The sequence below is a fragment of the Panthera uncia genome, assembly GCF_023721935.1.
Source record: "Panthera uncia isolate 11264 chromosome D3 unlocalized genomic scaffold, Puncia_PCG_1.0 HiC_scaffold_8, whole genome shotgun sequence".
NCBI classification, from domain to species: domain Eukaryota; kingdom Metazoa; phylum Chordata; class Mammalia; order Carnivora; family Felidae; genus Panthera; species Panthera uncia.
In genome coordinates this window covers 2628525-2649593 of record NW_026057586.1, presented here as the reverse complement: position 1 = coordinate 2649593, position 21069 = coordinate 2628525, and the positions used below count along the sequence as shown (strand labels likewise).

The 21069-nt window shown below is 47.7% G+C and overlaps 1 protein-coding gene across 1 annotated transcript in view; it reads left to right on the top strand.

Annotated features, from left to right (window-relative positions):
- The window catches only part of ZNF236 (zinc finger protein 236), a 116243-nt gene that overhangs the window by 620 nt on the left and 94554 nt on the right, over positions 1 to 21069 (top strand). The window contains 2 exon segments of the mRNA XM_049619288.1: positions 14385 to 14527; positions 16245 to 16409. Coding sequence (XP_049475245.1) covers positions 14385 to 14527; positions 16245 to 16409 — 308 coding nt within the window.

Genomic DNA, 21069 nt, shown 5'->3' with positions numbered 1-21069 from the left:
CCCCCTCCTCCCCCGGCCGCCCTCCTCCCCCGCCGTCCTCCGCCCGCGGGGATCCGGCCTCCCCGGCCCGCCCGCCGCCCAGCCCGGCCCGGCGTTCCCGGGCGGCGGGCGGCCTTCCTGAGGGAGGCGCCCTCCCCGGGCGGGTCGCGGGGACGCCGGGCCCCGCCGCCATCTCCGAGGCCGCGCGTAGCGTGGGCGGGCGGCAGGGCCCGCCCTACCCGCGGGCCTGAGGGAGCGGCGCCCCGGCCGGCCTGGCCGCCCCGGAGCGTCGAGTGCTTGCTCGCTGCGCGGCCCCGGCGGGGAGGCCCTGGGGAGGCCCTCGGGCGCGCGGCCCCCGGGGGGGGGGTGGGGTGGGGGTGGGGAGGGTCGGACCTGGGGGACGGCCGGGTAGACCGGCCCCGGGGCCTGGAGGCCGGGGGACCGGGAGGGGACCAGCGGGGCCCGGGGGACTGGGGGATCCGGGGGTGGGGTGGGGACCAGAGCCGGGGCGGTCGTAGAGGGGGCTGCGTGGGCGCCGGATCCGGCTGTGCGGACTTGGAACGCGCTCCCGGGGCTGGTACCTGTCGCTGGCTGGTCCCCGAGCCCGGTGGCCCAGGCTTACCCTTCCCCGGAGGAGGAGTAAACGGGGACTCACTCAAGGGCTGGTGCCAGGCGGCGCGCACACGCACTGGCTTTCAGAACGGAGAAAGGTCAGTTCTGGAACTGCAGGTGGATAGTGTTTAACTGTGCCCTTCATCGCATTTAGGGAGAGAGGTCGAGACCAGCCAGCGGTGTAGACTTACTGACGGGACGTACCGACCAGACGCTCTTACTGGTTTCATAACCGATCAAGTTAACAGACGGGTGAATGAAGGAGACGTTAGGACAGGAGCGCGTGTGAATTTGAGCACGAATCCGCACGCCTGGGACAGCTCTTAGGGAGCTTAGTGGGCCGCTGGCGGGGGAACCGTGCAGGTTTGCAGATTTGTAGTTGGGCAGTAACTGCTCAGAATCTTGATTAGTGGCTCTTGGCTTCTGGAAGGAGTTCTGAAAGACCTCACTGCTTTGGCTTTGGCCTCATTTCGTCTAGTGTTTGTACTTTTGTTAATGTGCCCGCTGCCAAAAATAATAGAAGGTGCAGTGCCTCTCAGGTGCTCTAACGAAGGCTTAGGATGGAGAATGTAAAATTGGCCTTGACGGAGGGCTGGGAACCTAATCCCCCCCATCTTTCCCATCTTCCTGAATGGCATCACCGGTCACTTGGGTTTTCAAGCCCCGAACTTAAGAAAAATACTCTTTCTCTTATTCCTGAAGACGGTTCATAATGAAGGCTTGTGGCCTCTTCCTCAAAAATGTGTTTGCAGTGAGCCCCACCTCTTCTATCGCCAGTGTCCTTGGCTCCCCAGCCCCCTTGTCTCCAGGTGGACTTGAGTCCCAGGTAGTCTGGCCCCAGCCTAGGCCCATCACCTGTCCGTGGAGGGGCTCTTTAAACGTACATCAAAGGGCCACACCCTGATTAAAACTCCTCAAAGGATTTCTCTTGAAGTAAAATCTACATTCCTGCAGGATCCTAATTGATCTGGCCTTTGTCTAGGGCTCGTTTCCCTCTTTCCTTGCTGGAGCATTCAGTTCTTCGTGTTCCTCGCAGATATTCTGAGAATCCGCCTCCTCTGACTCCTCCCTTAGGTCTCAGGGCGTCAGCTTCCTAAAAAAGGCCTTCCTCAAACCTGCCTGCAAATAACTTCACTTTGCGCCAGTCTTTTTCTACCACAGTGGTTCTCAAAGTGTGGTTCGTGGACCCCTGGAGTTCCCGGAGGCACTTTCAGGGGTCTGCAAGGTAAATCTTTTCACAGCGATACTGTTTGGTTTCTCCACTTGGTTAACATTTGCCCTAATGGTACAAAAACGATTAGGAGTAAAATTGCTGACGCCTTTGCATGAATCAAGACAGTGGTGTATTTCACTCAAAACAGCATACTCAATCTAGCAAAGTAAAATAATTTGCAGGAAAATGAAACACAACACATTGATGGCAACAGAGAGAATGCAGAAGCAGATAGGATCCGCTTGTTGTGTCAGACATTAAAAAGATTTCTAAAAGTGAAAACTCTTTTCACTGTTTTTTTTCTTTTTTTGAGAATATACTTTCATAAAAATATGTATTTGCATTAACATACGCCAGATGTTTGCTTTTAATTGAAGAGCTATTTTAAACAGTGCTCGGTTTGAGTAGGGCGAATAATGATGTAGTCTATATAAACTTAAGGTCTTCAGAGGCCTCAGTAATATTTAAGAACGTGAGAAGATCCCCAGATCAAAATGTTTGAGGACTGTTGCTCTGTCACTCACTCTGTTAACGGTACCTCTCATTGCCTGAAATTACCTTGTTTTCTGTGTTACCGTTATGAATTTTATTCCCAAGAAAATGTGGAAGATCGGTGGGGATTTTTACAGGCGGGGAAAGGCAGCTCAGAGAGGTGAAGGGATTTGGAAGGTTTCCCCGCCTAGTCAGCACAGTTGAGATTTGAACCTACGTTTGACCAGACGGTGCGTCGTATTGTTCCACCTTGATAAACCTAAAGCCCTACACATGGGTTAGTTTATTTAAAGCGTTTTAAAGCACTGCCTGTCGCCGTGTAGGGGCTGGGTTGCAAAGTTCGACAGCAGAGAGGTCATCTCTGCCCTGGCCCCTCAGGACCCTGCGTCCTGCGACGGTGGGGACTCTGCTTCGGGCGGCAGGTAGCGGGCGCTGGAAGTGCGGGGTTCCCGGAGAGGATGCTGTCAGTATGGAAACCTCAAGAGGCGGTGGGGGTAGGCCCGCTGACAGACCTTTCTGGAAGTAATTGGCTCAGGACGAGTGCAGTGGTCCACCCTTCTCCGCAGTTTCCATTTCCATCTGTTCGGGCCCCGTGGGCCGAAGCACGTGATCCTCTTTGTGGCCTGTCCTCAGGAGGTCACGGTGGCCCCACGCCGTGTCCCCCTGCCTCACAGGCCTGAGGTCACTCACCTCCCTTCATCTGGTCACGCGGGGACTGTATCATCTGTCCTCGCCAGAAGGGCGGGTGCAGCACAGTAAGAGAGAGGGCGACCCCACGCACACGGCTTCTGTAGAATGTCGTCACAGGTGTCTACTCGGTTATTAGTTCTTGGTGATCTCGTACTGTGCGCAGTGTGTGCTCAACTTTGTGGTAGGTGTGTAAGCGTAGGAAAAGACCCGATGTGCAGGGTTCCACGCCCTCTGTGGTTTCTGGCATCCGCCGGGGATCTTGCAGGACACCAGCTGCGGTGGGGGGGGGGGGGACCCCGTGGTGAGTAAGCCTGGGCTCCCAGCTGAGGGGCGTGTTTGTCGAGCCCTTGCTTGGCGCCTGGCACTCTCCTGGGCGAGTAAAGCTGGGTGAGATAGGAGTGCTTCCTCCTCACACTTTAGTTTTGCTAAGCAGTAGTGACCTTGATGGAAGCCACATTTTGGGACCTTGTCTGGCCTCCGTTTGTTTTTTCCAGTGCGCCGGTACGCGCTTTTTCTCCCGGGCTGTACCTGTGGTCGGCCTCCCGCTCGCTTTCTGTTTTCTGTCGGAGGCATATTTGTAACGCTTCATTTCCAGAGCTGAGAGCTGAGACGGAGCTTGAGCCAAATGGATCCACGAGTCCTCTGTTGCTCAGATGATCACTTCAGGCCACTCCAGATTTTATTACGCGTGTTCAGGAAGCTGCTGTCCCCTCCAAGGGCACCGGGCTAGTGGGAAGGGCTCAGCAGTAGGATTTTGTGTGCGAGACGGCAGGAGGCCCCGTGCCCTCAGATTCAGAGGTGAATCCTCTGCTTCAGCGGGCGGAACTAGGTACTCCTGGCGGTAACAGTTAAGGGGAGACAGATTCTGCTTCGAAGAAGAACTTTCTGACAATATCAGGTGTCCAAGGATGAAAATATATATATTTTTAATTTATTTTGAGACAGAGAGAGACAGAGCATGAGCAGGGGAGGGGCAGAGAGAGAGGAAGACACAGAATCGGAAGCAGGCTCCGGGCTCTGAGCTGTCAGCACAGATCCTGACGTGGGGCTCGAACTCACGGAGTGTGAGATCATGACCTGAGCTGAAGTCGGATGCCCAACCAACTGTGCCACCCAGGCGCCCCGAAAAGATTTTTTGATAAAGGAGTACCCTTCACTCTCTGTAGTTGAACTTTTTAGGTAGGCAGAAACTTGGAGTTTTTAGTATTTTGAGGAAAGTGTATTAGGCAACACAAAATTTAAAGATTTTACTATCCTGGAAACAAGTAGTGAGTTAACATGAGTTCAAAATCTTGGTCTTTTCACAATAAAGGAAAAATATTTCATTATAAGGATGAATTTAAAAAAAAATCTTGGTCTCTGACACAAATACAGCCTGGGAAAAATGTACTACACCATAATTCTTCATTAGATAAAATCAATTCAGTGCTTTTTAAAATAATCGTTATCATATATCAAGGTCTTTATATTTTCTCTGTATACAAAGACTGTGTCTCTGCGCCCAACTGTTTTTCAAACTACTTTTAGTGTTAGAACTTTCTTCCGTGAAATAATACAGCAAGGTCTCAAGGGGTGGTTTTCATCCTTGGCGAAACGTTGATGAAATTACCTGAGGAGATTTAAAAAATCCCGATGACCGGGCCTTGAGTCCAGTTACTTCCAAACCAGTGAGGTGGAACCCGGGTGATTCTGCTGTGTGGTCAAGGCTGAAAACCATTGATCTGTGGCAGGGCTGTGCAGGTTGGAAGGCGTGAGACTGAGGGTTTCCGAGATGGCCCTCTAGGGTGCCGTCCCCCCAAATTCCTCTCAGCAGAGCGGGAAAACTGTTGCTTTAGTGGATTCGAATACTTTACCTAATAAGCAGCACCAACGGGGGTCTGAATTCTGAATACGGGAGTCAGCCACAGAGGCTAGCAGAGCAGGGGAAGGTAACAGGTGCCAGTGCTTCTGGGGGTTTCAGAGAAGTGTGGGGGTCCTGTTCTGTCCACGGGGGCGGGTTCCTGCTCTGCTCCGTCCAGTTATCGCCGTGGCTTGTGATTTTTCAAGAGAAGCCAGACCTGTATGTTTTTGAAAGCCTTATTATCGTATTTTGGTAATGATGTTAATCAAACAGAACATCTATACAGGAGGTGTGCGGATTTTAAAGTGAAGAACTTCACGTAGGCACAACATCGGTGGTATCTTAAAAGTTCCTTTTGTTCCTCCCAGTTACTACCACCTCCCTCTCCGCCCCACTGTCCTCTTCTGATACCTCAGGTTAGTTCGACTTGCTTTCAAACTAAGTTGGATTCACAGTATGTACCCTTTTGTTTCTGGCTTCATTCATTCAGCGTTTGCTTTTATGCGATCATCCCTGTTCTCGTTTATGGGTTTTATTTTTTAATGCTTTTATGTATTTATTTTGAGAGAAAGAGCAGATGGGGGAGGGGCAGAGAGGGAGAGAGAGAATCCCCAGCAGGCTCTGCGCTGTCAGCACAGAGCCCTGCTGGGGGCTGGAGCTCATGAAACCTGAGATCGGGACCTGAGGCAAAATCGAGAGTCTTGACGTTCAACTCACTGAGCCACCCAGGCGCCCCTCCCTGCTATTGTTTGGCAGAGATAGGTTCATTCACATGGTTGTATATTATTCCACTGTGTGACACACTGTCAGTTTGTCCTTTCTGCTCTGGGTGCTTGGATGGTTTCCACTTTGGGGCTATTACAGGTCAGCGCTGCTGTGAACTTGTATGCGTTTCTGGGTCCCAGCAGACACTGCCGAACAGTCGTGTAGTGACTGTGCTAGTTTAATCTCCCACCGGCAGTGTCCGAGAGTCCCGTCTGCGCTGTCCTTTTAAGATCTTAGCTATTCCGGTCTGTGTAGTGTTAATCTTGACTTCTAACTTGTGCTTCGGTGCTAATGAGGACTTTATGTTCATTAGCCGTTTGTTTTCTCTTGTGAGGCTCCTGTTTAAGTCTTTTCCCACTTTCCTCCTGGGTTGGATATCTTATTTATGTATTTTTAGTTAATAGACTTTGCTTTTTATAGCAGTTTCAGGCTTACGTTAAATTGAGCAGAGAGTACCTAGTTCCTCTATACTTCTTATCATCCCCCCCCCCCGCCCCCGCCCCCCCACCCCCAGGATTTCCCCTCTTATTCTCATCTTGTAATAGTGTTATATTTGTAACAATGGATCAATTTTGTAGTAAAGTCCCTAGTTTACATTAGGGTTCACTGTCTCCATAGTTCTGCCTGCTCTCAAGTGGGAATCATACCATACAGAGCTTCGGACTGCCCTCTTTCACTAAGCGATACGCAATTAAGATTCCCTCACATCTCTTCATGGCTTGACAGCTCATTTCTTTTTATTGTTGAATAATATCCCATTGTCTGGATGTGCCACAGTCCATTTATTTACATTTTGAAGGATATCTTGGTTGCTTCCGGTTTTGGGCAGTTGCGACTTGCTATAAACGTTTGTGTGCCGGGTTTTTTGTGCGGACGTAAGTTTCCAGCTCGTGTGGGTAAACACTGTGCTGGATGGTGTGGGGAGACTGTGTTTCGCTCTGTAAGAGATCGCCGCCCTCTTCCCAAGTGGCTGTGCCATTGTGCATTCTCATCAGCAGAGAATGGGAGTTTCTGTTGCTTCACATCCTCGTTAGCATTTGGTATTGAGTTTTTTAGACTTTAGTCCTTCTCCTAGGTGTACGGTGGTGTGTCATTGTTTGAACTCGCAGTTCCCTTCTGAGATACAGTGTAAACCATCTTTTTGTATGCTTGCTTGACATCTGTATATTTTTGGTGAAGAGTTGTGTGTCTTTTCATTATTGATTTATAGGAGTTCTTTGTATATACCGTGGAGGAGTTCTTTTACTTGGCCCTTCACTCTTCTGAGGATATCTTTCCATGAAAGAAATTCCCAATCTTAATATTGTCTAACATCAGTTCTTTCACGTTTAGTACTTTTGGGACCTGTGTAGGGAATTTTTGACAGTCGTAAGATCATGGAGACCTTTCCTTAGGTGTTGCATCTAGATGCTTCATTGTTCTACTTCTCACCTGTAGATTGACAATTCTTCGTCTACTATTTAAGGGCATTTGCATTGTTTTTAGCTGCCGGCTGTCATAGTAGTGCTTCTGTAAGCATTTTTAAACATGTGGTTTGATTTTTTTTTAAGAGAGGGAGAGCACGTGTGGGAGAGGGGCAAAGGGAGAGAGAATTTTAAGCAGACTCCACACCCAGAGCGGAGCCCAGTGCGGGGCTCGATCTCAGGACCATGAGATCGTGACCTGAGCTGAAATCAGTTAGATGCTCAACCGACTGAGCCACCCACGTGCCCCTAAACATGTTTTTGGTCCACGTATGTGCAGGTTTCCGTGGGGCTATACCTGGGAGCTGAATTGCCGGGTTCGGGGTTTATGTGCGTTCAGCTTTGGTCAATGCTGCCAGATGGTTTTCGAGTGATTGTAGTGATTTTAACTCTTTCTCATGGTACATGCGATTTCCAGTTGCTTCATATTTCATCAATCCTTGTTTTTGTCTGTCTTTTTAATTCTGGCCTTCCTAGTAGATGTGCATTTTGCTTTTCTGGAGAAGTATTTTTTGTTTCCTATTTATTATGACTTGGATTTCCACAACCACCCTGTAAGTTCCCTGTAAGGAAACCAGCCTCATCTTTGGAGGAAGAATTGAGCCAAGCGACGGATTATCTGGTTTGCGGAGACCTTACTGACCACTTGGCAGGACGGACACTCAGAAGTCTCATGACCGCTAGGCCTGTTTTCATCACCATCTCTCTAATCTGTGACCCACGACCCAAACTTTTAAGCTATAGTTACCCGTTTTTAAAGATAGGTACGTTAAAAATAGCATGTCCTACACATACATACATCATTGGAAATCGGGACAGGCTCTCGGACGGGGCCACGCACAGTTTTCTGTGGCAGTCTTCATTCAGCTCTACCCGATTGTTGTCGCAGTGCTGACATGAACCGTACGTTCGCAGAGATGAGAAACAGCGTTGGCAGCGAATACATCAATAAGAAATGATTCTGTCACATATGGAAAATTAGTTTTGTGCATCGTCTAAGGAGGTTATTCTCAGCAGTAACACTCTCAGATCAGTCTCAAAAAGGCCCTGTTACTTTTAGACCTTGGGCCTAGATATGTTTTAGCTAGCTGGTGGGGCTTTAGATCCTGGAGGCTTTATTTTGTTGTAATTTTAATGCACTGTAGTTTTGTTAAATTTGGATGACGTGTGGTGTCTAAATATACAGCCGCCTGAGTTTAAAGTCTTTCTTTAGAAATCAAAATTTACAGGTAATAAAAGCAAATATTTGAAAGAGGATTTGATACTCCTTTTAAAAGCAGAGAAAATGTAATCTGAGTCATGAAAGGGGACCAGGTACCTACTGACGGGCATTGAAAGTGCTCCTGGGTAAAGGTGAACTTTACCGTGGGAATATGAGCGGCCTGACCCTGTTAGGGATCATGTAATGAGTTTCTGACCAAGTATTTATCTTTAACTCTGTGCCACAGATATGTTTCATATCATGTATCATGAAACCAGTGCCAGTGTTTCTGACTCTGATTCTCATTGAAACTCCTCATGGTTGTTTTTTTTTTTTTAATGTTTGTTTATTTTTGAGAGAGAGAGAGAGAGACAGAGCATGAGTGGGGGAGGAGCAGAGAGAGAGGGAGACACAGAATCTGAAGCAGACTCCAGGCTCCAAGCTGTCAGCACAGAGCCTGACATGGGGCTCGAACTCACCAGCCATGAAATCATGACCTAAGCTGAAGTCGGACACCCAACCGACTGAGCCACCCAGGCACCCCAAAACTCCTCATGGTTTTGACCAGTGCTTTGGCTTGACAGCCCGTTGAATCTATTTTATACGGAAAGAACACAAGCAGTCTTGGGCTGATAACTGACATAAAGTACTGTTGATAGAATCCCAGTTCATCTGCTGTTTTCACGGTAGGCATAATGTTGAATTTGGGGTCTTGTCTCAGAAATCAGGACCTTAAGAGGCAGGGAAGCCTGATTCTAGGACTTGAAAGTCACTCCCACTTCTGCCCTGGCTTATTGTGTGATTTTGACCAAGTAGCTAAATTTCTCTGGGGTCTTTGTTTCCTTAGTTATGCAGCCAAGGTATGGACTGTATAACTCACCATTCCCCCAGAGTAAATTTTATCTCTTACTTTTTAATTCTTTTTGAACAGGTAATACATTCTAATGGTTTGGAATTTTAAAAAATGGAAGTCCCTTTCCCAGCTCTCGTCCCACTCACGTAGTTGCCATTTTTACAGGTCACCAATGCTGTTATTTTTTTCTGTAGTTTCTCAAGGATATCGTGTGCACATACAAGCAAACGCACGGTAAATCTCTGCCCCATCGTCCCTTTATTAAAGCAGTAATAGCACCGCGAACATACTGCTTTTTTCATCGACTACATTTTGAGAATTACCTTCCATTTCCAAATGAATATTTACTTAATAGTAGATACATTTGAATAGATGATAGAGGTCAGATTCAAACAGTGCCAGAATCTTCCCTGACAGTACTCGCCTCTCTCGGTGCGGGCACTCCTGAGTTGACAGATGCTTGTTCCTTCTGAGAGGAAAGCGGGTGCTTGTGGCTGGAGCTGTTGACCGGAGCACTGGGTTTTTTGAAAGATTCCAGGGAGAAGATAATGGCTCCTGGAACAACCACATGGCTAGAGAACATGTGCGCAAAGTCAGAATGGTTGGTGGGTACGCAACAAGCTGGAGAAGTACCGAGTGTAACTTAGGTCATTTTGAGGCGTGAGTCAGGCTGAAAGTGGAGATTAGGTATGTTGGTCTTGGGAGCTTCAGACAACCGGGGAGAGACCGAAAGAGTCATAACTTTCATCTTATCTCCGACTACTTAGCAAATACTCGCTGGGCGCTCAGGACGTGCCAGGCTTTGAGCGAGGCTTTGGAGACACCGTGATGACCTAGATAGGCTCATGGGCCCAGACCCCCCATGCTTGCCCCTGAACCGCTCCTGCCCGAATGCTGGCCCGTGTGGGGGGAGCAGCAGGAATCCGAGAACAGGAGCAAGTAGGAAGCGGTAAGAGAAAGGAGAGAATGGTAGGGAAGTGGCCCCCGCATGAAGCAGGGTGGTGGCTGTCAGACTCCCCGGGGCCCGCGGGGCAGCCTCAGAAGGCAGCTGGGGTCAGGGGGCAGAGGTCACGTGGGTAGAGAGCTGGGTTCCTGGGGACAGGGCGGGGTGTTGGAAGACGGGCCTATCGCAGAAGATAGGTCAATGATATTTTGGAAGGTTTTTATTCAAAAACATGAAAAGAGATACAAAGTTTAGGGGTTAGTTCAGTCTAGAAACTGAAACTGGTGTATCTCATTTTAATATTGATTATATAATTATAATTACATAATTAGTATGCACACTATGTAATATATAATTATAATTATATCGATTAATAATAATTATCGATACTGATATCCGATATTTAGTACTGAGAATGCCTCAGCAGGATTTATGGATAGCCGAGGTCATCAATGCACGGTGCTTGAGAATTTCAGTCAGGAGATGCAGATTTGAGGTAGGTCAGTGGAATGCTATAAACGTAATAGATTTTGTGGAACTCTCATGTCACAGACAGGCATTTTGTAGAAGACATCAACTTAGAGGGGCACCGGACTGGCTCAGGAAGAGGAGCACAGAGCTCTTGATCTCTGGGTTGTGAGTTCGAGGTCCACACTGGGTGTAGGGATTACTTAAAAATAAGATCTTTGAAAAAAAAAAAAGAGAGGGGGGCCTGGGTGGCTGAGTCGGTTAAGCATCCAACTTCAGCTCGGGTCATGATCTTGTGGCTTATGGGTTTGAGCCCCACTTTGGGCTCTGTGCTGACAGCTCACAGCCCGGAGCCTGCTTCTGATTCTGTGTCTTCCTCTCTGCCCCTCCTCCCTTACCCTCTGTGTGTGTGTGTGTGTGTGTGTGTGTGTGTGTGTGTATGTCTGAAAAATAAATAAACATTAAAAAATGTTTAAAAAAAAAAGAGAGATCAACTTAGCTCTTTAGATTGGAGATAAGGAGCAGACCTTTGCCATTAAGATTTAGCTGACTGGGCTGAGCTGCCATGCCCGGTCTGGGAAGAGGACCAGTTCGTAAGAGAGCTCGTCCCGTCCCAGGTCCTTACAGAGCAGGCCTGCATAAAGCTGTGGAGCAGTGTGGTTGTGGAGGGCCGTAGAGGGCCGTGGAGCGGAAGGACAGCATTAGAGGTGGCTGTGCCCCTCAGTCATTGGCAGGCTTGTCCTCGTAGTGCCAGGAGGCGTTATCTGTCTCATTTCATCTGAGCGACTCTGAGGCTTTATTGTTTTGGGGCTGGTCAGTTACTATATACTCTTGAGAATCTCCGTGTGGAGTTAAATGATTCTGAAACTAGCGTTCACATTTTTTTCGAGGAAAACAAAGCTGCTCAAACAATTTTTTTTAAAGTTTATTTATTTTTCGGAGGCGGCGGGGGGGGGTGGGGTGGAGAGGATCCCAAGCAGGCTCCACCTCCGCGTAGAGCCCCACACAGGGCTCGATCTCACAGACCCTGAGATCTTGACCTGAGCTGAGTTCAAGAGTCTGACTCTTAACTGACTGAGCCACCCAGACGCCCCTGCTCAATTTCTGATCTTTGTACAGTCAGTGTTTGTTTAAATTTGGTGGTGAATTTGTGTCCTTGGAGTCAGGAAGGGTGGACAGTTGAAGAAAATGTGTTCGTGCCTGTGTGTTAGGTGACTGGGTAAACTGATCTCAGAGTGATCATCCCCTGCCTCTGGGGGCGGGGACGGGCAGAAAGGCGTACTTGAAAAATCCTGGCCTGAGTGAACTCTTAGATTTGGGCCCTGCTGGATGCAGGTGGCTCTGTGCTTACTCTGCGTGTGTGGAGTCGGGTACAGAGGATACCGACCTGATTTGGACAGCATCAGGAACGTGTGCTGCCCGAGTGTCACGTGATGTTCCTCGGGCCGCTTCTTAACAATGCAGCTGTCCCCAGGAGGGCGGACTGTTCGTGTGATCACGCCTTACTTAGATCCATGGCCCCTTAAACAATCTGGTGGCCTCTGTGGCTGCGGACATGCTACCTCTCCCCCAGCACAATGGGAAGTGCGTGGACGTGTGGGTTTCACAGGGTTTGTGGACCTCCTAAGCTCATCCTAAGGATACATTTGTTTCATGGGCTTCTTTCTGAACAACACGTACTCTGTGGACCGGAAATTGGAAATTTGAATGAACTTGAAGAGGTGATAGGCGAAAGAGTTCTTTGTAAGGCCCGGGACGCTGTCCGAAAGAACAGTGTGCATGATAGAGCCCACCTCGCCCTGGGAGGAAGGCTTCGTACTTTCTCAGTGCAGAGAAATGACGTGTGCAAAGCCTGTGCCCCCAAAGCAGAGCGGAAGTCAAGAGATGCTGTGGATTTTAAAATTATGCTCGCTGTGGAAACTAAGACATGTTTTTCCCTTGTAGTTACGCTTTGATTTGAATAATCGTTTTAAGTTTGTGTTTGAACCAAATTAATAGTGTATTATCACTGGTGGAAGGGACGTACTGAAAACATGATTTTAGTATGTTTTGAGCTTCGTTAAGGAGGGAGGTCTTGCTTCTTAAGATAAAAATCTTCCCTGGAAAAGTCTTAATTCATAAGCAAAACAATGTGATTTTCAGGTTTGAGTGTATAGTCTCTTATCTCTTGGGTTTTATCTGTTAGTTGCAGGTAATTACATAATTACATCCTTTCTCATTTTGGGCTGTCATTAAGCAGTTTCAGCATAGACGCTATGAACATTGTTTCGTTCTACATCCCAAGTAGCCTTTTAGTTTTGTGTTTATTGAGGAGCTCTGTCACCACTGTGTTCAGCCATTCGGTGGAAACAGTCGCTACTGAGTTCTTAAAACACAATTTTCAACAGTTATTTTACTTGAACATTCTCAACCTCCCAAACTGTTTCTTTCCATAGTACAAACTTTTCCAAAGGGAATAATATATCAATTGATGTCCCAGCAACCATTTTTGGGGGGACCTGGGGAGTCCTAAAACATTTGTTACTAATTTACTGTAGAAATGTTGAATGCATGTCTGTGAACAGAATGTGGATATAGTTGAAGATAAATAGAATAAAAGTTATGTGTATCTTTTCTGTAGTAGACCCGTTTGTTTCTGGATGAAGTTGTGGTCTATCGAACTATGTCAGTGTTTCTAGAAACGAATCGGCTTTACCCGGGGTCCACCGGAGGAATTCTTGAAGGTGACACCCACTCTCTGTGCCCGGCCACCCCACCTCCTCCCGTGGCCTGGCCTCTGCCCCGCCCCCCCGTCCGTGGCCACACTTCTCCTTCAGGGCACTTGCACCTTAGGAGAAGGACTTTTGGCCAAACTTGGATCTGTGGCTTCTTTTCTCAAGGGAGGCATTTAAAGGTCTTTTGAAAATGTGGAATGCCCATGTTTACCACATGGACGTTTGAGAAATAGAACACTTTCTGGAGCTTACTTTAACACTAGAGTCTTAAAATCAACCCTACTTTACTTCCAGATTTCTAAATTTTAATGTCTTTGAGTCAGATTTGATACAAAGAGTCGTACGTGCTGTTATTTCTAGCTCTCGTATCATTAACATGTATTATGTATTTGTGTCTAAATTATAGTAAGACTTGGAGTTTATTTAAAGAGTTGTAGCAGTTTTGGACATCTTTATTTCCTGAAATTCTTGACGAATTTTGTGATTATTGCATATTTTTATTAGAAAATACTCTTATGTTTGTAGCTGTTGACCTGAGTGGTGTCGAGAAGCGTATCGTGAGGCCCAGGGCTCATCCGGAGGGAGCACTGCCGGCCTCCGTCCGTCTGACCGGTAACCATCGGGGGACGAGTTTTCTCCTCGTTGACTTATCTTGCTCTGCGGCAGTTTTCAGAGGTGGATTGAGTGCTCCAGTTAGCTTTTCTGTCTCCACCTGAGTTTTGTTTGCTGCGTGATGGAAGAGGAACAGTGGGGGTTATCGGTGAATCCTCAAAGTGGCTTAGAGGTGAAATGCCTCTGCGATTTCAGGTGGCTTTGAAACCATGTTAAGGCCAAAGGCAAGGCGAAGAGACTTGGCTTTCGTGTGTCTTTGTGTGGATATCAAGCTCAGGAGTTTAGCTTCAGGTTTCTAAAAACCCTACCACGGGGACTTAGAATTCTTTCGTGCTGTGCCTCAGGCGTCCCAGCGTTTCTCGTATCTAATTTAAGAACGTGTCCGCTTAAAACATTTAAGATACCATTAATTTCTTCTAAATTCTCTCGTAAATCTCTGACGTCATTTGGTTTCTAAATAATAACCAAATAACTTAGTTTTATTTATGTGATGAGAATAACAACTGGTATTTATTGTCTATACTTATGCAATTTTATAGATGGAGTTTTAACATTGAATGCGGAGAACACTAATTATGCCTATCAAGTTCCAAACTTCCATAAGTGTGAAATCTGTCTGCTATCTTTTCCAAAAGAGTCCCAGTTTCAACGCCACATGAGGGATCACGAGCGAAATGACAAGGTATGTATTCTCAAGAGGGGTGTCAGAAATGTGAGCGTTGAAACTGGAGGTATTGTGAAAATCACCACGTCAAATAAGACTTTTCCTTGTAAGTTAGATTCCTCAGTTGTGGAGCGTTTTATCTTACGTCAATAAATCTTTGACGTTTTGTGTTAAGTTGTAGTCGTTTCCTAGCCATTATATTGGTTAATGAGACGAAGGGGGGGTTCGCCTAGGGAATCTAGGTGTTGAAGTTCTCTGTCAGCGGACGAAGGAAATAATCTCGAAACGGGACTTTCAGTAGTTCGCTTTCTGTATGCCTGAACACAACATTGGTGTATCTTGATGGGTTTGTCTCCAGCAGGGAGCGTTATCCTTAAGGTGTCTTGCATTTTATAAGAGATTCCAGATAACTTTAGGTCAAATTTCAGCAGGGACTAACACTATCTTAAATAGAGATTTGAATCCTTCTTTTCAGGGCCCCTTGTGGGCTAGGTGAAGAGTATTAGTGTCCTAATGGAATGATCTGCCCGATAGATAGGAAGTGGCATTAGAACCACCATTAAAAAGTGGTTGTTGACTTTCCTTTGGATGAGGAGAACGTAAGCCGGTGAGCCATTCGAGTTCAGATGACCAGGGAAGTCTCCTCTGGAGAACAAGAGGTGACTCACTCTGGCTTTGTCTGCAGTGCGAATATTAGAGATAACATATGACCAAGTATAGTAACGTTAGTGCTGGTACCGACTGGGACCACCCTCCCAAGCGGAAAATCTGAAAATACTGACTCTTCAGGGTCTTGATACTTCAGAAATGCCAGCGATTACTTTATCTTTCTACAAGTGGCAGAATACTTTTCATTTGGGGGAAATTTTAGACCGTGAGAATCAACTCTCTGAAAACCTAAAAATGTTGATTACTTGTTTTACTTGAAGTGATATTGTTCAGAGCAGTAGAGTTGATCAGCAAAGAACAGAAAAAATCCAACCCAGTGAGTTGAAATTTCTCCCCTTTCTTTTCTTTTCTTTTTTTTTAATGTTTGTTTATTTTTTTGAGAGAGAGAGAGAGAGAGAGAACACGAGAACGCCCAAGTGGGGGAGGGGCAGAGAGGGAGGGAGACACAGAATCCGAAGCAGGCTCCAGGCTCTGAGCTGTCAGCACAGAGCCCTACTCGGGGCTCGAACCCACAAACTGCGAGATCATGACCTGAGCTGAAGTCAGACGCTTAACCAGCTGAGCCACCCAGGCGCCCATACGTATATTTTTTTAAATGTTTATTTATTTATTTTTGACAGAGAGCAAGAGAGCATGAAGGAGCACAAGTGAGGGAGGGGCAGAGACAGAGAGACAGAACCTGAAACAGGCTCCGGGCTCTGAGCTGTCAGCACAGAGCCCAACGTGGGGCTTGAACCCACAAATTGCGCTCAGTCGGATGCTCGACCGACTGAGCCACCTAGGTGCCCACGTTTATTTTCATAGAGACTATATCCTGATGCATTTATATGCAGCATTTCTTTTTCAAGATATTTTCTACATACACGTGTTGTCATCCTTATAATCTTCTGAGGAATTTTGCCAGGAGCTTTGCTGTGTCCATTTTGGATTTATTGACTTCAGGTCCAGAAGAGACTTCAGAAATTCCTTAGAAAGATTGTAGATCGTGGTACTTGTTGATATTTGAATGACATTTATTATGGAAAGATTGTGTTTCAGTGGCTTCTTGACTTTTCTCTCCAAATAGCCACATCGATGTGACCAGTGCCCCCAAACATTTAATGTTGAATTCAACCTGACACTTCATAAATGCACCCACAATGGGGAAGACCCTACCTGTCCTGTGTGTAACAAGAAGTTCTCCAGAGTGGCTAGTCTCAAAGCGCATATTATGCTGCATGAAAAGGAAGAGGTAATTATTTTGGCCTATACTTTGTTCATGGATTTTTAAAATGCGTCTAATCCTTAGGGGGATTTTAGGTGGAAACTAGTGTAAAAAAGCCTTGCGTATAGATTTCAAGGAGATAATTATCACTAAATGTGCCTTGGCTGAATCTCTAGTTGACTGACAAAATGTTTTCTTTTTCGGCTATGTCAGTACCTTAGGGCAGAGACCCTTCAATGTTTGGTATATTTCCCCTACCCACCCCCCCCCCCCTTTTTTTTTTTTTTTTTTTAATCAGAAATGAACTTTTGTAGGATTCTGCAGTGGCCAGAAGTAAATATTCTGTCTCTAAAGACGGTAGTGTCTCCTTGCTTGGCGTCTGAACCCCCTGAGGTGTGGGAATTTGGGGGAAGAGAAGTTCATGATGACCCAAAGCAGGTTAAACACCACAGTCAGGGACTCTGTGAGGACCACAGGTGTGGTATTGTGAGCACTCGAGGGCCGACGGGGCTGCAGTGCTGAAGAGGGAAATGCAGGCTCTCTGTCGCTGGTGAGGGGGCGGGGGTGCTTGTGTCTGCAGTGTGTAAATGGCTGCTGCTTTGAAAATATTAACCCCCCCATATCTCTGCTTATTGTGTAAAATTAGGAACATGCAAAAAAGTAAAAAGGGGAAAATAAAAGTTTTAATTCTACTCTCCAAGGATGGTTACAGATAACTGTTTGGTATATTTTCCTCCTGAGACAGAAAAACAAATACATGATTGAAGTCGCGTGCGGAAAATTTGCATCCTAAAAATTGAGTTCATACTTTCTACATAGGTTTGTCTCTTCTTTTTATATGTCTTTGCTTTTTAATACAAAATAATGTGTTTTTATCTTTTTGAAACTTACTGTATAGGTAATATGTATTTACTTTGGAAAAAAGCTGGAAACTAAAGATTAAGAAGAGTAACATTATTAAAAGAACCAATGATCACAACATTTAGAGAGAATGCGTGTATAATCTTTCAGACTTTTTTTTTGCTATATGTGCTTTCCATAATAGTTTATATATATATAAGAATAGTTTAAAATTGTTTTTTAATGTTTATTCATTTTTTGAGAGACAGAGAGAGATAGATCATGAGCGGGGTAGGGCAGAGAGAGAGAGGGAGACACAGAATCCGAAGCAGGCTCCAGGCTCCGAGCTGTCAGCACAGAGCCCGACGTGGGCTCACAAACCATGAGATCGTGACCTGAGCCGAAATCGGGTGCATAACTGACTGAACCACCTGGATGCCCCTATGCTTTTTTAATATTATAAATAATACGTCTTTCTATGCATCTTTAATTATTTCATTAGGATAGATGCCTACAGTTGGATTTGCTGAATTGATAATACTTTTTCAGGTCTTTATAGAATGCCACGTTATGTTGTGGGAAGCCCGTGCTGCTTTATACGTTCTCCCGCACGGTGTAGGCGTGCCTTGTCTCGCTCGTTGTTTTTGGTTTTGTTTTTGTGTTTTTTGAAAAGCAGAAAACGTGTGTGTTGAACAGTCTATTAAAATATTCTGGACTAATTTCGACACGCACGTGGTAAGAAATCCGAGTGGGGAGGGTGAGAGCAAGGTGTCGAGGCGTCCTGGAAGTGGTGTCTGTCCGCTTGCCTGGCATCCCGGGCGTGTGCAGGTCTCTGCAGCCCGGTCGGTGCGCGCCGTCCGTCCTGCTCCTGTTGTCTTCAGCTGTGCAGCCTCGGTGGCATTCCGCTTGTGTTCATCTGGGCCGTCTCATTCTCTTCAACAACCACACGGTGTCACCTGCAGACGCACGTGCGGAAGTCGGCAGGCCACCGTCCCTCTTCTAGGTGGCCTTCAGCTTTTCGTAGATACAGACAAGGCTGCAGTGAGCAGCGCGTTCAGTTCCAGATCTGGTCCCTGGGACTTGCTCGGAACTCCTTCCCGCATCTAAAATTACTTTGCAAGGCCCCGCCGCGTCTCGCGGTGCAGGTGCACGTGCAGCGCGGCACCCGCACCCGTTGCACCTCGCGGGCGCTCACACCGATCCCTCGGTTCCGGTCCTCCTGTGGGCCTTGCGCTTGCCCCCCGGCTCGGCCCGCGTGTCGGCACGCCCCTCCCCTCCCTCTGCCCTGCAGTTGTCCCTGGAATAGTTCCACAGCCACCTGCTGGGACCCCTGTCCGCGAGCCCAGGAAGCCTCGTCCGTCTGGGGAAGTCAGCGCCGGGCTCTGGCGTCCAGTCCGCTTCTGTTTCACGTCCGCCCCTTTCCGTCGGATTAAGCACCCGCCCCGGCTTTGGGTTCAGTGAGTGTGACCACACAGCCCACAGCAGAGTAGGGATTGAGGGGCGAGGGGGCGTTCGGTTTCGAATACCTGCAAGGTAGCCTACTAGTAGAAGTCGAGATGACAGAGAGTGGCATCAGAACTGCCGTGTCCCTCTGCCCGGTCCTCTCGCGGCTTCGTGGGGGTCACCACCTCCTCGTCCTCCACCGTTGTCTTTGCCGTGGTCCTCTGTGACCATAAGCAAATGTTCGTATATTTCCTGTTTTCCTTTTCTGCTTTGTTACTAATGTGAACTTTAGAATTTTGCCTAGTTAGAAATCGGTTGGTATTTTTATTTTGTTTGAATTACATTTTTAGATTGTTACGGCTGAAAATTGAATGTGTTTACAATATTGAATCTTTGTTGTCAAAACATCTCCGTAATGTTTTATTCAGTGTATTATTTACACTCTTAAGTATTTTAGGATTTTTATTAGCATCGTTTAGGGTTTTTTTCTGTATGTGTTTGTCGTTCGTCTGTAGGAGAGCGATTTTGTATGTTAGCCTTTGTACCTTGCCATTCTGCCAGTTTCTCTGTAAGGTTTTAGCTACACAGCCTCGTCTAGAAATAGTAATCGGGTGATAAGACGTTCTGTTTTCACTAGCGTATGGGGGGAGCGTCTCCGATAAAACCAGCTTCTGATCCTGTGTGTCATCGTGGTGTGTAGTCAGTGGTAGCATATCCCCTGACTTTTTATTCTGAAAAAGTTCACACTGAGACGGGTCCAGTGAGCACCTGAGAACAGTGAGTCCTTTACCTGGATCGCCAGGCACACCTCTGTCCCCCCGGCCCCACTGCATTGTCCCACTGCTGTTGCCCGTCTGAATACTTGAGTGTGTCATCTCCTGAAAGCAAAGACCATTTCCCTCGTCGTCGCAGAACAGTGGCCGCGCTCCAGAATTTAACACTGCTGTAGGGACTCATCCTCAGAGGCGGCACCTAGCAGAGCAAGGGATGACCCCCTGTGGGGGGGCTCACGGGGAGGGAGGGCACGGATTTGGGGTGGACACCCGGCGGCTTCTGCCGCACTGGGCAGACTTCCCAACGTGTCTCAGTAAGTTTTTTCGGAGGCCAAAACCTAAGAGTTCCTTCTTTCCCTCCCCTCCCCTCCCGTCTTTTTTCTTTTCTTTTCTTTTTCCTTTCTCTTCCTTTCCTTTCCTTTCCTTTCCTTTCCTTTCCTTTCCTTTCCTTTCCTCTTTCCTTTTCTTTTCTTTTCTTTTCTTTTCTTTTCTTCTCTTTCCTTCTTTTCTCTTCTCTTTCCTTCTCTTCTCTTCTCTTCTCTTCTCTTCTCTTCTCTTCTCTTCTCTTCTCTTTCAAGTACTTAGATCCAAACAGCATAGTGAGTATTGGTCTTACTGAGTTATGTGAAAGACTTCCGTGCACGGATTAGGTGCTGCACAGCTTTTTGAACCCCGGGATTTCCCATTCCACACTGATTGTCACTCAGTCCTTGCTTCTAACCACAGCAGGTACCGAAAGCCAGCTTCGCAAAGGTCTGATGACAGTGGAGCTGAGTGTCTGAAGCCGCTCGTGTGTCCGGGACCGGACAGCAGTGAGCATCGCACAGCCCTTGACAATGTCCGCTGTCCCGGCCCCGTCGTGACTTTGCCCTGGGGCACGCGGTGCCCCGTCCACAGCTTGGGCCTGTGGCTGGCTAGCCTCATTCTTCTCGGTGAGGTGGGAGCACTGCTCTGTCTTCATGAGGCCAAGAGCCAAGGCAGTTGGACACAGAGCGGGCGATAAGAGCAGAGCCTGATCAGAGACGCGAGCCGGGCGGTGGTGCAGGTGACGCGTGGCTCGTTGCTGAGAATGGGCCAGTGTGTGTTGGGTACGAGCGAATAGCTGTGTGCAGCCTGGTTAGTGCTTCTGGAGCCTATGTTTTGTGGGCAGAAAGCGTCTGGGCTGGGGTGTGTGTGGCTCCTCCCGCAGGATCACTCAGGCGGGGGCGAAGCGGGCCGGGGCGCCTTCCCCGGGGCACCCGCTCTGGCCCCTCGCGGCCACCCGCGGCTCCCCGACGGCCACACTCCCCGTGCTCCCCTGTAGCGCTTCTCCGGAGTGGCCTTTTGCAGTCGGCTTGGACCCTGACAGTCGCCTCTCGCTGGCAGGAGTTCTTAGTTCCTCGTACGTAACTTTCGGAGTCGTCCCTTGGTCGTATTTTCTCTTGCACACGCTTCGTCCGTATCCCTTCCCAGGTGGTTCCTCCCAGTGGAGCTCACCGTCCTTCCCTCTGATCACGGTCTACGGTTTCACTTCCCTCGTGTCAGTTGTTGTTAGGCTGCGAGACGAGGCCCCGCCTGCAGGCAGCTGGTCCCACCTGACCCTCAGCGTCTTTGCCTTTTACTGTCATGGCTGTGAGAATGTCAATGTTCCG